The 16,817-nt window shown below is 36.6% G+C and overlaps 1 protein-coding gene across 1 annotated transcript in view; it reads left to right on the top strand.

The window, feature by feature from the left end:
* Positions 1-16,817, top strand: part of LOC150085765 (uncharacterized) — a 185,090-nt gene that overhangs the window by 32,581 nt on the left and 135,692 nt on the right. The window contains exon 2 of the mRNA XM_090374687.1: positions 12,223-13,296. Coding sequence (XP_090230813.1) covers positions 12,223-13,296 — 1,074 coding nt within the window. The remainder of the gene's footprint in view (positions 1-12,222; positions 13,297-16,817) is intronic.

Below are 16,817 nucleotides of genomic sequence, written 5' to 3'. Positions count from 1 at the left end.
TTCCGTGGAACGCTACGTAAGTCAGATTTTACCTAAGTCGGAATTTCCCCCATTCTTGTGCAGCACTTGCAACTGTGCTTGCTGAATTGATTGAATCAAAAAAGAAATGTTCGACTAACATTTGAAATTATTTATTGTATTTATTAAATTTTTTATCTCACATGCAGGAAAAATTACGAAAGCGTGCAGTTTAAAAAATTTTCAAACTAATAAAATTACAAAAAATAGAGGAGACAGGCATAACTTCGGAAAGTTTTACCTCTCGAGCATCGTTGCCAGAATCGAGGTCTTCAGCTGATAAGTATGCCGCTGCGGAGGTTGAGGGCTGTGGTGATTTAGAAGCGGTCGGCTGCTCAATCTTACGAAAGAACATATTAATGGATGACTGGAGTGGCTTTTTTCTTTTCTTCGTAGATTTCTTTGTAGCAAGCAAGCATATCATTCGCTCCTCTGTTAACTTTTAAGAATTGTTTGCTGTCAGGATCCATCTTCTCAAACCTTGCCATTGCCGATGCAATTTCACGAAATGCCATTGCCATCTCTCTGGTGATGAAGCGTCTTGGCTCGTCATTTGGTTCATCCTGAGCTTCATCAGCATTTTCTTCCTTCTCTTCTTCCTCTATTAACTCCTCCACGTCTTTGGCATCAACCTCCAACTGAAGTAGCTCTGCCACCTTTACAATCTATCTGTAACCTCTTCATATGATTCGTCTTTTTGAAATACTTTGAAAAATCATTCCATGCACCATTTAAACAACTTTAGTAATTTCCGCCCAGGCCCTATTAATGTTTAAGATGGCGTGGTAAATATTGTAAGATTTCCAAAAGTCTTTTAAAGTAAAATTTTTCTCATAGTCTACTACACACAATGCCTGAGCAAATTTTGTGTGTAAATAGTATGCTTTTAAATTCGAAATAACACCCTGATCCATAGGTTGGATGAGTGAAGTTATGTTTGGCGGTAGAAATATGACTTTCACATTTGAATTAAAATCATCTAGATGCGTAGAATGTCTAGGAGCATTATCTAATAGAAGCAAAATCTTGAAAGGAATGTCATTGTCTTTACAATATTTTTTACCTTGGGAATGAAGCAGCATTTAAACCAATCCTCAAAGAGAGATATTGTTATCCATGCTCTCTGGTTTGATCAGAAATGCAGAGGTAGGGTGGCTTTATTGATGCTCTTAAATGTACGAGGATTTCTAGAATGGTACACGAGCAGTGGTTTTAATGTGTAATCTCCTGCTGCATTAGCCCCAAGAAAGAGCGTTGCCCTATCTTTTGACACCTTGAAATTTGGCATTGTATGTTTGACAATTTGTGTTGCCAAACATACATTGCCTCTTTGGCAATGTATGTTTGATCCAACATTTTTTTCCAATACAGACAGTCTCGTCAACGTTAAATATTTGCTCCGTTGAATAGCCGCCTTCATCAATAATTTTTTCCACTACATCAAAAAATTTCTCTGCAGTTTCAGAATCGGCACTGGCGATTTCACCGCATACTTTAACGTTGTGAAAACCAGCGCGATGCTTGAACCTATTAAACCGCCCATTGCTTGCCACGAACTTGGGTTGGGGTTCGCTGTACTTATCCTTAATATCTGTGTAAATACTTGTTGCTTTTGCTTGATTGGTCATTAGACTCAGAGGCACTCGCTTCTAATAGCTTTTCCATCTTCGATATAGCACCTAAATGCTCTTTTGTGATCACTGTTGATCTTAAATGCATTGATCATTTGACATGTTCTTTTTTATACTCGCACTGTCCTTTAAAATAGTATTCACTGTTGAAGCAGCGAGACCTAATTCCCTTGCAATAGATGACAAACTTTGTCCTGCTTCGTACTTCTTAATCATTTTCATCTTCATTTCTAAATCAATTTTGTTTCATTTCCTGGCACTACCACCACTTGCTCTTTTCGTTGGTTGCTTTCCCTTAATCATTGTAATACGTAAATAAGAATGAAGAGAAGTTTCTGAAAATTTGTTTTTTATATGATCGAAGATTTCAGTGAAACGGAACACGTTTCACCATAATAACGTAAAAGCCCACACAATTGCAGTTATCGGTATTATCGATAATGCAGTAAGATCGAGTTTACTACCCGTTTTTAATTAGATGCACTAACAAAAAAAAGCCCAGTAAACTGGGCTTTTTTTTTGTTAGTGCATCTAATTAAAAACAAACAACCAAAAAACAATTTTGGTCACAACCAAAATTGTTTTTTGGTTGTGACCTCCAGAAATGTGTTTTTGAAAAATATCACAAAGGCATTCAAAATTGATTTTTATAACGGGAACATATGATAACAGTGAACGTGTCATGCAGTTTCCATCATAAATATGACCTTTTAGAGAGAGATAAATAGCTTAGTAATATAGCAAAATTTTGAATTTTCAAGGACTTGGAACGAATTACAAAAAAATAAATAAATAAATAAATAAAAAAAAAATGTACTATTGGGTTCACATTACGTTATTTTCATGATACCTCCATTTATTCCTCTGGGATTCAAAATACGTTTCCACGATTTTTTTAAATTTGCACCGGCCAGCAAAAACTTACGTAAAGTCGGATTTCCGTAGGTCGAGTATTAGGTAAATTGGGGAATTCCTGTAACGTGTGATTAATTTTTAAGATTTTTTTTCTTATTATATACATTTCTAAGATTTTTTTCTCTACTGCTTATGCAACAAAAATAGTACTGTTTTAGTTAAGGATTGATTTGTACCAAATTGGGTGAAATCACAACTTGAAAATAGTAAAAATTTTAAGGCAGCAGCTAACTGGTGTAGCCATTTAATGAAAAAAAAATTCTGATTTTGAGACATAGACCAAAGTTGCTCAAATTACAGAAGGAAGAAGTTTTCAGAAGGTTATAAAAAGTTGGAAAATACATGGATATCCATTATCTTATATTGCCAACACAGATGAAATTCCCATTAATTTTGATATTAGCATTAGCATTAGTAGAGGCATTTGATGCAAGAAAGCAAGCTTATGCAGCATCAGCCAAAAAAAAAAAAAAAAACCACTCCCACTTCACCCCTCTGTTCGTTCAAAATACCTGTCCAGCTGAGCCTTAAACTTATTTAGGCTATCAACTTCCACGACAAGAGATGGAAGTCTGTTCCACCAACCAACCACTCGCTGGCTAAAGGCAAATTTCCGCACGTCTATCCTACATCTGTCCTTCCTCAATTTGAATTTATGCCCTCTCAGGTGATTATTCTGAGCGAGAGGAAGAATCCCATCAGCATTGAGCATGCTCAAACCATTCAATGCTTTATACACCTCTATCAGATCACCTCGCTGGTGCCTAGTCTCCAGACACTGTAATTTGCAAATCTTAAGTCTTTCTTCGTAAGAGCACCCCTTTGTTCCATTCACTAATCTTGTTGCCCTTCTCTGTACTCGTTCCAGCAGCTCTACATCCTTCTTGAAATGAGGCCTCCAGGCCTGTATACAGTACTCTAGGTGTGGCCTGACCATTGCCTTATACAAGGGAATAATCACCTCCTTATCCCTGCTAGAAAAATTCCTATATATCATTGACAATACACCATGAGCCACTCTTGCAGCCCGTCTGCACTGCTCAGAGAACTTCATATCTGCCTGCACAACCACCCCCAGGTCCCTTTCATTCTCTACCACTGTCAGTGCAATACCACAGAGTTGATACGTTGCTCTGGGGTTGCTGTTTCCCATGTGTAGTACTTTACATTTGTCAATGTTAAACTTCATTTGCCACCTCTCAGCCCATCTGCTCAACCTTTCCAGATCCTGTTGCAGCAGCATAGTGTCAGTAGTGTCCTTGACAACCCTGCCTACCTTTGTATCATCTGCAAACTTCGACATTAAGCTTGATATACCATCATCAATATCATTTATGAATACAGAAAACAATAATGGACCCAACACTGAGCCCTGAGGGACTCCACTAATAACATTAGTCCACGACGAGCAGTGTCCATTGATTACCACTCTCTGTCTTCTCCCCCTCAGTCACCCCTTTACCCACAGCAGCAATTTGCCTCCAATGTTACACTGCTCCAATTTGTGCAGCAGTCTTCCATGTGCAACAGTATCAAAAGCCTTTCAAAGATCCAAGTATATAATATCAAAGTTATTCCCTGCATCCAGTTTCTTTGTGACTGCATCATAGTATCCAATCAAATTGGTCAGGCAAGACTTCCCCTTAACAAAACCATGCTGTGTCCGAGCTATAACTGAAGTCTTGTCTAAATGATCCTGCAGTGCTTCTTTAACTAGTGCCTCCATTAATTTTCCTGGAACAGAAGTTAAACTCACAGGTCTATAATTGCTTGTGTCAGCTTTTGATCCTCCTTTGTGAATTGGGGTCACATTTGCACATTCCAGTCTATGGGTACCTCCCCTGAGTCCAAGGAAGCTCTCATAATTATGGCTAAGGGTTTGCTTACTTCCTTTGCTGCCTCCTTTAATATAACTGGATAGATCCCATCCTCCCCAGGTGCCTTTCTTGTGTTTATCTTCAACAATTTATCCTCCACTTTACTCTCATTTATTACAAGATTCTCTAGCTTACTGCTAGAGTTGAATACACCTCTGGCTTTCCCCTCGCTAAATAACTCCTCATGTGTGAATGTCGATGCAAAATATTCATTTAGTTTGTTAGCTACCTGAGCAGGATCATCAACAGTTGACCCATCGATATCAAGTGGACCAATCTGATTCATCCCCTTCCTTCTAGAGTTTACATAAGTAAAGAACTCTGCTGTTTTTCTTTGCGTCCCTTGCCAAAGATTTCTCGTAATCTGCCTTCGCCTGCCTAACCTCCTTTGTAACTTGGTTACAGATCAACTTGTATCTATCATAGGCTTCTGTGTCATGTGTTAATTTGTATGTATCCCATGCATGTTTCTTCTCTGCCATATGCCTCATCAGTTCATCTGACATCCATTTAGGCCTAAACCTTGAACAATATTTCTTAGTTAGTATGTAAAGTCTAGTAGCTTCCAAGATAAGTTCTTTGAATGCTTCCCATTTTGCATTTACTGTTGGTAACATCATCAGTTGGTCCCACTGTATAGAATTTAAATACTGTCTCAGTCCAACGTAGTCGCCTTTACGAAAGCAGTAACCCTTCCCTTTACCCTTAATGGTAGTTACCTCTTTGAGTAAATCCCACTTCAGCACACTGTGATCACTGCCACCTAGTGGTTCATTTATCTGCAGATTCTTAATGCATGAAGAATCACTACTGATAATCAGATCAAGAGTATTACTCCCTCTAGTTGCTTCCCGAACATGCTGATGTAGAAAACAATCATCCAATAAATCCACAAAAGCCTTGCTAGTGTGTGAGTGACCAGTCCACAAATTCCAGTCAATATCTGGGAAATTAAAATCTCCCATTATAAGACTCTCTGATTTACTGGCCCACTCTATTTCCCTGTACAGTTTCTTATTATACTCATCAGAGTCATTAGGCCTATAGCACACTCCTACTCTCAATTTTGATCTCCCAATGCTTATGTCACACCAAACTGACTCGACACTGCACTGTCCAGCGATGTCCACTGGCTTCACTTCCTTGGATTTTATGTATTTCTTAACTAATAGCATAACCCCTCCTCCCTTCCTATCCAGTCTATCTTTTCTGTAGACGTTGTACTCCCCAAATTCCAGTTCTGCATTCCTTATATCTGTGTGACACCACTTCTCTGATATCCCAACAATATCTGCCTTTGATGTTTTGAGCAATACCTCAAATTCATCACATTTATTTACTAAACTCCTAGCATTGGTGTACACGCAAGTATACATGCACCTATTTCTATTCTTAGCTACCCTAACACAACCCATGTGTTTACTTGTACCGTAATGACTCCCAGCAGTCTCTGAAATATCCTGAATCTTGTTTTTCAGGCTTCTGCTCATTCCAATAGAAGCAGTGCATGAATCTCTTTCACCTCTGCCAGTGGCTACTGTTAATCTATTTGTCTTTGTATCCTCCCAAGCTAGCAGTTTTCCGACCCACCTAACACTGCCTCGATAGCATCAGCAAATATTCTTGCACCCTTTCTATTTAAGTGTATCCCATCCCTGTAGAAGCAATCCCTCCTGTTAACAAGTACAGTCCAGGCTGAAAAAAATTCTATCCCTTGAGCCCTGCACAATCTTTCCAGGGCTGATTTGATCGACAAGGCTCTCATCATATACTCCCTCCTATCGTGTCTGGGCAGAATTGCAGACACTTTCAACTTCAACCCTATTTCACGGCTTTTTTTCAACAGTGACCTGTACTTGTTAAGCAATTCTGCCGGTCTCCTACTCTTGAAATCGTTAGTGCCCACGTGTACAACTATATCAACTTTTATGCCCTTAAAAGATGATATCTGCTCTAGAACGTCATCAACCTTTGCCCCCTGGCAGACATACCCTGGTCCTGTTTCACCTATAATATGCTTGGTAACTGTACCATTCAGTTGAAATGCTCACAGACAATCTTTGTAAAATTAACAGGATACTAAAATACAAAATTCACTGTATTCACTTGCACAGCTGACAGAACAAAATTAAAGTATAATTATTTTCAGAATAAAAAAGGATGCCAAAAATAGTTTCCAGCAGAGTGTTTTTGTTCATATTAACAAGATAAGTTGAATGAATGAAGACAGGGAAGGTAGCCTGCACCAAGAACAGATTGTTAGTATTGATTGTGTTCTAATACCATTTAATAATGTAAAGAAATAATTGAGAATTCTCAACAACACTGATATTGCAGTTGAATCAGAAGGTGTGACATCATTAGTTCAGGTGTTAATGTCTAACACCTGAATTAATAAACCATTTAACCATTCCAGTGGTGCATATATGGCTCTACATTTGATGGTTGCTTCAAACAATTTGTTTGAAATGACCTTCAGTGTGATTTGCATTAATTTTTGTATACATGCAGCCATCTTTGTGTGCCCAACTAATTTTAGACACAGGTAGAATAATAGCAGATGAAAATAGCCTTAAAAATTGAAAGTAAGCACCCATTAACCTCAGTTGTTGATTTGTGCTCACAAAAACTAAAATTGAAGAATTTCTGTAGAATTCAGATAAAGAATTAGATAAAACAGAATCCCCAGGGGCTCACATCTAGTGAATATGGGCTTGGCACACCCAAGGTCCTGAGTCTCTCTCTCTCTCTCTCTCTCTCTCTCTCTCAGGATAACTCAGAAATTTTTTTTTTTTCTTGGCTGGTGCAGCATAAGCCTCAGGCTTCCTTGTACTATATGTCTATTAATAATAATAATAATAAATAGATGTAAAGGATATTGCATCAAAAAAATAGTAAAAATTGTACAAATTTTTTATGAATTTGAATTTTTTTTTTTAATTTAAATTTTATTTTTAACAATTTTACTCCAGTGTTGGGCAATAAAGTCAAAATAAAAACATATCAATATTTTAAAGCATTTATCTATGTTTTCATTTCTATAAAATTTCAAAATTCCATGAAAATATTTCAAAGTAGTGGGCCCTACATATCCTACAGCTCTGAAAATTCGCTACGAGGAACTTGCCCATATGTGGCAAACTCACTGCTGAAAAAGGTTAAGGATCACATTCTTAATGGATAGAATAAGTGGATAACTGAAGAAGAGAAAACCTGCAATGAGCTGTTTATGGCAGTGATCTACCACATAACAGTGAGAAATGTTCATTCTGTTCTGTGTCAATGGATTATTAAAGCATGGGTAGAAATTAATAAGGAGATGACATTAAACTCTTAAAAATTCTGTAACTTTGGAGAATGGGACACTTATATAATGTTCCAAAAACGTATACCTGAGAAATTTCGTCAATTATTTTCATCTGGTGAAGAAGGTGAACAAATTCTTGTTCAACTTCATCTATTTCTAATATTTTCAAGTATTTTTATAATATCAATTATAAAAATATTTTGATATTTTTTTGATATTTTGACTAATTGATATCAAAATATTGATATCAATTAGTCAAAATATCAAAAAAATAATTTCAATTAGTCATTGATATCTAGTCATCAACTAGATATCAATTAGTCAAAAAATAATTTTGACTAATTGATATCAATATTTTAAAGCATTTATCTATAAATTTTTTTCATTTTGATAAGATTTCAAAATTCCATGAAAATATTTCAAAGTAGTGGGCCCTACATAGCTCTGAAAATTTGCTACAAGGGACCCACCCATATTGGGATAAACTCATTGCTGAAAAAGGTTAAGGATCACATTTGTAATGGTTAGAATAAGTGGATAACTGCAAGGATATTCCGACAAGGTAGTGCAACATGTCTCAAAGCATTGATCACTTGGAAATGGTTCCAGGAGTACGAGGATGTTTTTACCTTAGTTTATTGGGCTGCTCACTCATGAGATCTCTACTCAGTTTGTTATGTAGAGTGAGGTGGAAACAGTTGTTTATGGCAGTGAACTACTGCCATCCAATCTAAGGCAGTGGCAGGATGTAATACTCTGTATGACTTGGATAAAGGAGGCTCAGCTTGCTGTTGGGTCAATGAATCTAAAAAATTGACTGCTCAGTGTGTTTACATGTTATCAAACTGAAAGTATATTTATAGACATCTGAAAAGAAATATTGAATTTTAGCATTCTTACATCAGACATTAGTCACTATTTTTCTTTGTACTTTTTGATGTGTAAACGTCTTTGGCTGCACCCACTAAAATTTGGACGGTAGTAAAATCAATCTTTCACGATTTTGCAACGTGGAAATGGTGTCATTTGACATCATTTCTGTTTCATAACAAAAAAACTGAGTCGAGAGAGGCGATCGTGCGGAGGATCATGGGAGGTGACCTTGGATGTGCTCAGAGCTGGCATAAACCAGCTGGTGGTGGAAAAACGTTTATGATTCAGGGTATATCACTTATGTGGCTTTGGGCTAACCATTGCCACCCATGGCAGTAACCTTTTGGTAATCAGAGAAATGGATATCTTTCACAATTTAAAGTAAAGCATTTAAAGCAGAGGGAGGTGTGGATGTGCTCAGAGCTGGCATAAACCAGCTGGTTGCGGAAAAACATTTATGATTCGGGGCATACCTGAATCATAAATGTTTTATGTGGCTTTTGAGCTAACCATTGCCACCTGTGACAGAAACCTTTTGGTAACCAGAGAAATGGATATCTTGATCTTGATGGTAGTGATCTTGGATGTGCTCAGAGCTGTCATAAACCAGCTCTGAGCACATCCAAGATCATTACATCACAGCTTACCATTTGAAGCACATGTAATGTAGGTGTTACAGTAACCATCTGTATTACTGAATATTTCTATCAAAAGGCGAATGATAAATGTTTTTCTGCAACCAGCTAGTCTGGTCAGGAATATTTGAATCAGTTTGTGATTGGGAGATAATAGACTCCAAATTACATGTATGAGTAGAATATTTTGCTTGTCATTGGCCATTCTTATTAAGTTGCAGAAATCCTTGCTGGTCATTGAGTTTTCGCATTTCTTTGCAATTGCCGTGAGCATGGCTAGCTTTAGATCCTTATTCATCTTGCTGTTTGGATGATTGTAAAAATTTCGAAAAGTGTCTTCTCGCAGTCACGTTACAAGGCTATGCAGGTCATTACTGCATGCTTCGTCAGGGTCAATGTAGTCGTTGTCTTGACACATCTTATATATTTCAATCGTTTTGCAAACGTCAAGTCCAATTCATACAATTTATTATCTAGTACATTAAAAATCATACTATCATGTTGGATCATGTTACTCTGTCGTGCTTTGTCAAAAATTACACATGCAGCATGAGATCTGCAATAAACGACGGCATCCATGCATAATACACTATCAAAACTATGACTTGGCTCAGGATTTCAAGTGAGAGATGGTAATGCTGCACATTCCATTTCACAACGAGGAAACAGAGATACTGTCAGATGAAATATGTATCAAGATCTATGACGACAACGAAGAGTTTTTTAATTTAAAGGAAGTTGACGCCCTCTGCCATATGTATATTATTATTATTATTAGCTATATGGTGCAAGGAAGCCTGAGGCTTATGCTGCACCAGCAAAAAAAAAAAAAAAATCCTTGCGTTACCCTGAGAGAGAGAGAGAGAGAGAGAGAGAGAGAGAGAGAAAGTAGAAGAGAATCACCAAGAAAGAGAAGAATGATGATATCCAGCTCAGAACGCTTGCAATTGTGAAAATGTGATAAAAAGAAAGCTCCCTATGGATCTTAACTATTGGTACCACCTTCACTAGTTGTTCTTGAACATAAGCCATCTGACATTTATGATCTATAGGATGTCAGATGAGATAAACAGTTGTGAAAAATAAATTCACATTTCTGGACCAGAGCTGTTCCCATGAACTTGAAGATCTCTTGAGAGATTTAAATCTGCCCAAAAGGTCTGCAGAGCTTTTATGATCAAGACTGAAATCCAAGAATTTGTTGGTCCCAGGAAGTTCATGGTAGAGACATGTGAAAGAATTGGTTTCCTATTTTTCCAAAGAAGACTCGATGATATATTGCAAGAATATTTCTGCAGTTATGAATTTTTTTGAATTTTCTAGCACCCAACAGAGTGGAACCTATTTATTGATCATTGAAGCGAGACTTCAAAGGAGGAGTCCTTCAAAATGGAAACAAGTATGCATCCATTCCTGTAGCCCATTCAGCACACCTAAAAGAAATGTTAAGCTCCTTTTGGGAAAAATTCACTACAAGGATCAGTGTATTAAGATTTTAAAGTTATTGTCTGCTTTGTGTCCAACAATTTGATTCCACAAAAATGCCTTGCTTTCTGTACAAGTGGAATAGTTGAGCAAGAAGTAAACATTGGGAAAGGAAAGTGGTACCTACCAAGACAGTCTCTGACACCAAGCTCAAATAAGCAGTTGAAGAAATGGAAACAGTACCAATGTGGATGGAACATCAATATGATGGCTGGATACTAAAAAGAGGAACAGCTACAGAAACTAGCTGTCTAAGGAAGTCAAAAAGGCACAAGTTTAACCCAGTCAAGTGTATGAGAAATCTAGTTTTCTGTCCATCAGTGCTTGTAGCTTTTTTTTGATAATCCTGTTTTTTACATATAAAAATTTTAGTTATTTATATAAAAATAACCTATTTATAAAATCTGTAAAAATACAGAATAAACAAGAAATGCCTCTACCAATCTTTTCTTTCTTTTTCTTTTTTTTTTTTTTTCTTTGTAAAAAAAATTCTTCTATGATAGAGCAAATTACGTAATTTTCAAAATTTCCATTATGAATGTAGTAAGGGTAACCTGCAGCCATTATCAACCAATTCATGCTGAGGGAAATGGACCATAATCTGCCATGCTGGTCCAGTATGGGTTGGCAGATCGACTGTATTTAGCAGTCAGGGGCTTGAACCCCGGTCTACTCAAAGAGCGTGTGCTACTGCACTCCCGCTCCTGACCACTCGGCTACGGAGGCCATGAATGTACATATTACTTATTATCAAAGAACTTTTCTCTGCTGATAAGTAATATGTACTTATAAGTACATATTGTACTCATTAGCTTGTCAGTTTGTGTTAGTAATATGAACTCATCACAGATTCTAAGAAATCATTAAGAACATTTTCTTAAAATGCAGAACAGTTAATGTCAAGTCTTTTAGGTATTGTTTGTGTATCTCATACAGAATAAACCAGAAATGCCTCTACCAATCTTTACTTTAATTTTAATTTTTTTTTTTTTTTTTTGGATTTTTGTAAAAATCCTTCCATGATAGAGCAAATTAAGTAATTTTCAAGATTTCCATTATGTGAATGTAGTACATATTACCTATTATCAAAGAACTTTTCTTTGCTGATAAGTAATATGTACTTATGAATAAGTACATATATTGTACTCGTGAACTCGTCAGTTTATCAGTAATTTGAACTCATCACAGATTCTAAGAAATCATCATTAAGAACTTTTCTTAAAATTTTATTCAGTAATTTTATTATTATTTTTACAGACAAGTCTTGTTTCTTTTTAAGTGTTTTGCTTGTCTCAGCTTGATTATTTAAGACTTTTACATATTTTAAATTAGAACACTTTTTAAATTAATTAAACAATTCATTAATTAAGTAGTTTATGCATTCTTTACATTTATGTACTCTTGATAAGTTTTTATTTAGCAAATTTTTTTTCAGCTTTCTGTGATTTTTTTTTTTTTTTTCCCTTCCCTGGATGTATTAGGTTAAAGAACAAAACACAACTGATGACCTCAAAAGACTTCCAGATGATCAATTCAAGAAATTGCTTGATGAATTGTCCACATTTAACAAACCTATTACAGAACAAAGTGACTTATCTAAGCAGCTTAAAAAGGAAGCAGCTGATCCACTAGAAGATGTTAAACAGAGTGAACCTGTGTGGGAAGGGTCAAGTCGTGGTAAGAAAGTTCGCAGTATTGGTTGTGCAAAGGGAAGGGGATCACATGGACTGGATGGTGATGATATTTTAAATTGGAGCAATAGTTTGTTTTCCTCTAAATTAGCAGATACGGGTAAACGAAGAACTGGAATTTTAGGAAAGTGCAAAGAAGATCCCCATTTAAAAAACGTTAATGTGGGAAGTGAATGTGCATTAGGGAAGACTGGACTTCAGTCACAGTCTCTTCAAGACTTGGCTAGCACTGAGTCAATAAGAATAAACGTTGGTGGTCGTAGTGTACATAGGCTTCAAAAAGTTCAACGTGCCTCGTCTTTTTCTTCAGCATCTCTAGAGGAATCTATAAACAGTGTATTAGAACCTGAACAATTTAGATCTGTTAATAAAGGTAAAATTAAAACAAATAGGCATCAACACCATTCTCCTAAAAATGAACTAATATCTTCTGTAGAAGATATAGTTGCTGATGATAATGCAGGTACCTCTAGGATTTTGGGTTGTAATATTAAAGAATCAGAAATAAAATGCAGTGTTTCAGATATGGACACAGCTGCAAATATATGTGAACTTCTTTGTTCTAGTCTTCAAGCAAGTGAGAAAATGATAGAAAAAATGTCAGATAAAACTGATAGTGAACAGCAGAAAAAGAATATTTCAGCATGGCCAAATAAAGTGTCTTCCTATGATACAAAGTCTTATTCTTGTAATGAAGCAAGGTTGAAAGACATAAAACGAAAAGGAAAAAATACACTGGATGATAAATGTGAAAAAGAGAGGCCTGAACTGACTCGTCAACAAAATTGTGATGGTTTTCGAGGAAATAGCAAATTTTACATAGATTGTACAGAAGTAGATTCACCAGTAATGTTCCCATTAAAGGTAAGTTTAACGTATATATAAGTAGAAGGAATTTTATTGATATTCACTCTGCCATAAGAAATGTTGCTTGTTAGAATTCATGTTTTAAATTTTTGATTTAAATAACACTCTTATTTTATTAAAAGTTTTTTTTTTTTTAAAATTTTATTTATTATTTAATCAAAGTTGAACCCTACTTGGTTCAATCCCTGATTAGCCAACCATCCCAGGGACAAGAGGATGGAGGTATACATCCTTATCTCACAAGATAGAGTAATTTAAAAATAAAGTAACAAAGTAACACAATGCTACTGATGGATTTTACAATTTGGAAATTCTGGATGTCCGGGAATTGCTGTAACCATCATGGATGACATCAGCTTTAATAGTACCTGGCAAATCTGGAGTGGTAAGGTACTAATTGAAGGGTAGGATAGGAATACCTGGAACATCTTGGCACACTAGTTTAATAGTGCAGTGTTACCTCTAATGTGTCCAGCAAGAAATGCTGACTTTCTACACTTCTATGCAAGGTAAAGTCTCAGAGTCTCTCTCTCTCTCTCTCTCTCTCTCTCTCTCTCTCTCTCTCTCTCTCTCTCTCTCTCTCTCTCTCTCTCTCTCTCTCTCCCCCCCCCCCCCTCACAACAGTATGATTTGTTTTTACAAAGAATTTCAGCATCAGTTCCCATAGTATTGAACATTTTGTTAGAGTTGAATGAAATCATTCTTTAAAGGTATGCAGTATCATGAAGGGTGCTCTGCCTACATTTGTGATAGACATACAAGTAATGAGTCATTAAATTGAATGGGTGTGTGATACCCCTACTATTTAAAATGAAGGGAGGTTAGTCCTCCATGCCAAGAGCAAGTTGATGATAAATTTGGCTCTAATTTGAATTCAGAGTTATCTGGAGTGTATCTAATGGAAGAAATGCAGTCAAATTTGGCTGCTGTGTCTTTGGTGAATTGCACCGATAAAAATAAATAAAACTAAAAAATAGTTCCAAAATCACAAACAGGAGAAAAGTTTTTGGTGAATGAGTGTTCTGCTTGGCTGTGTGCGCTGCAAATGAAGAGCACTCCATTAGCACCAGTACAATAACATTGTCACTTTATTTTTTGATTTTTAGTGTAAAAGCATAGATAACATGTGGCATGATGTGTTAAGTAAATTAACACGTAATGGTACAGCACCAGGTTCTAGTACAGTGGTATACAGTGCCACTTGTTTTTTGTGTAACTCTACATCCAACAAATAGTGTTGTTGTTGTTGAAGAAGAATTATTAACCCGTTACATGATTTAGCTGTGTGTACCACATTTGAAAAACACTCGAGTGATATTGGTACAGTAACACTCTTATTTTGTGTGACTTTTAGTATAACAGCATTATTGCTAACCATAACACGTAGCATGTGTATTTTCAAGCATTATCACAATATTGATGGTGGTATAACCTGTTCTGAATGTGATATTTGATTCATCATTAACCACTTTATATTTCCACAATATGGCACCATTGTAGTCTATAACGGGGCATATCTAACATGCTACTCTCAGTAAGATCAGGTTAAGCTGCCAATGACCATTTTCTGAGAATGTGTGGGTTTACAAAGAAGCCAGATGGACTAAAAGGAAAACAACTTAAGCACGGAAAAAGGACTATTCGTATTGGTACTTGGAATGTTCGTGGAAGCTCACACAAGAGATAGTTACAGAAGCAAAAGAGATGCACCTTGATATTCTTGTCATGACCGAAACAAGGGAAAAGGGAATGAACTGATTGGAGAATGTGCTCATTACTGGAGTGGGGTTGAAAAATCAGAAAGAGCTAAAGCAGGAGTTGGTGTTCTAGTGGGTAAGAGACTAGAAGGATTTGTTAAGGGCTATGATCAAATTAATGAAAGATGCATTAAAGTCATTTTAAAAATACACAGCCAGGAAATTATGTTTGGTGTGTATATGGACCTGTAGACAATGTGCCCGATGCTGAAAAGGATAAGTTCTACCATATGCTTTATGGACAAATTGATTTGGTTAAGAAGAATCAACAAATAGTTTTGACAGGAGATCTAAATGAATAGGTTGGATCAAAAAGGAATGACGATGTAGTTGGTTGCTTTGGAGAAGAGACTATGAATGATAATGGCAAGAGACTTATTGATTTCTGTAAACAGTATCACCTGAAAATTAATTTTTTTTCAACACAAAAACATCTATAGATGTACATGGGAGCGACCATCACTTCAGCAGAAATCAATTATATACTTTATAATTACTCGCCAGAAGTCAGTATGGACAACAAAAGACTACAGGGTAATGAGAGGTGCCAACTGCAGGTCAGATCTGACCTGCAGTTGGCATGCAGAATAACACTTATTCTGGTATTTGAATAATATACCCGTAATCACCTGGTGATTACGGATGTACACGACAACGTACATCCGTAATCCTGGTGTACACGACAGTATTAAAAATCTTTACCAGAGAAGACTCCAGAACCATCTATCTCACATTGGAGAAATAGAAGAGGTGAATATCTTATATACCAGCATTAAAACCACCACACATAAGGCTGCTAACGAAGCACTACACCTAAAAAAAAAAAAAAAAAAAAAAAAAAAAAAGTAAATTGCAGTCATTTTCAATCCACTACAGGATGTTGTTGTTGTTATTTAATTTTTGGGAGCATTAGCAACTAAGGCCATATTGCTCCGGGGATATGCAGTGGTCATTCCATGACCTTTCTGCATCCTCCGTATTTGGTGGTAACGGGCTCGAGCCCCGGTCTAATCAAGAAGCATGTTGCTCCTGCTCACCTGGCTACGGAGGCTCCACTGCAGGATTGAAGCCTCCTCAATGACTCATGTTATGGGAAATGGACCATAATCTGCCACGTTGGTCCAGTATGGGCTGGCAGATCGACCGTATTTAGTAGCCAGGGGCTTGAACTCTGGTGTACTCAAAGAGCGTGTGCTGTCGCACTCCCGCTCCTGACCACTCAGCTACGGAGGCTAGGCTTAATAGATCATAAATATAAATAACAGTATGGTGGAATGAGGAAGTAGCAGGTTTGGTGAAAGAAAGGTCTATAGCAAATGGTTAATGAATGAAAATCAGGAAAATAAAGAAGAATACAAAAGGTGTAATAGATAAGTTAAAAGGAAAATTGCTGAATCCAAGGATGCAGCATGGGAGAAAAGATGCCAAGAAATTGACAGCACATCGGGAGGAACACAGTCATCCGAAGCCTGGTGAAGCTTGAGAGCACTGAAAACAAATGAATCTCAATTGAATAACAACTATAGATATGCCAACATGGGAAAATCATTATAATAATCTCCTAAATGAAAGACTATCTCAATATCAGAGCGTAATTACCCCTCTACCAGTATATAAGGGAAATAGAAATTACAAAACATCTAGGCCCTGGGAACATAGTGATGGAACTAATTAAATATGGACCACCAAGTCTTTTTGATCTGATAGCACAGCTGATTAACTGATGTATACAGCTAAGGAAAACTCCAAATGAATGGAAAG

Source organism: Mastigoproctus giganteus, chromosome 5 (genome assembly GCF_048544385.1).
Source record: "Mastigoproctus giganteus isolate SK-2022 chromosome 5, ASM4854438v1, whole genome shotgun sequence".
Taxonomy (NCBI): domain Eukaryota; kingdom Metazoa; phylum Arthropoda; class Arachnida; order Uropygi; family Thelyphonidae; genus Mastigoproctus; species Mastigoproctus giganteus.
The sequence above is the reverse complement of the archived record's forward strand: the minus strand, read 5'-3'. Positions and strand labels throughout refer to the sequence as shown.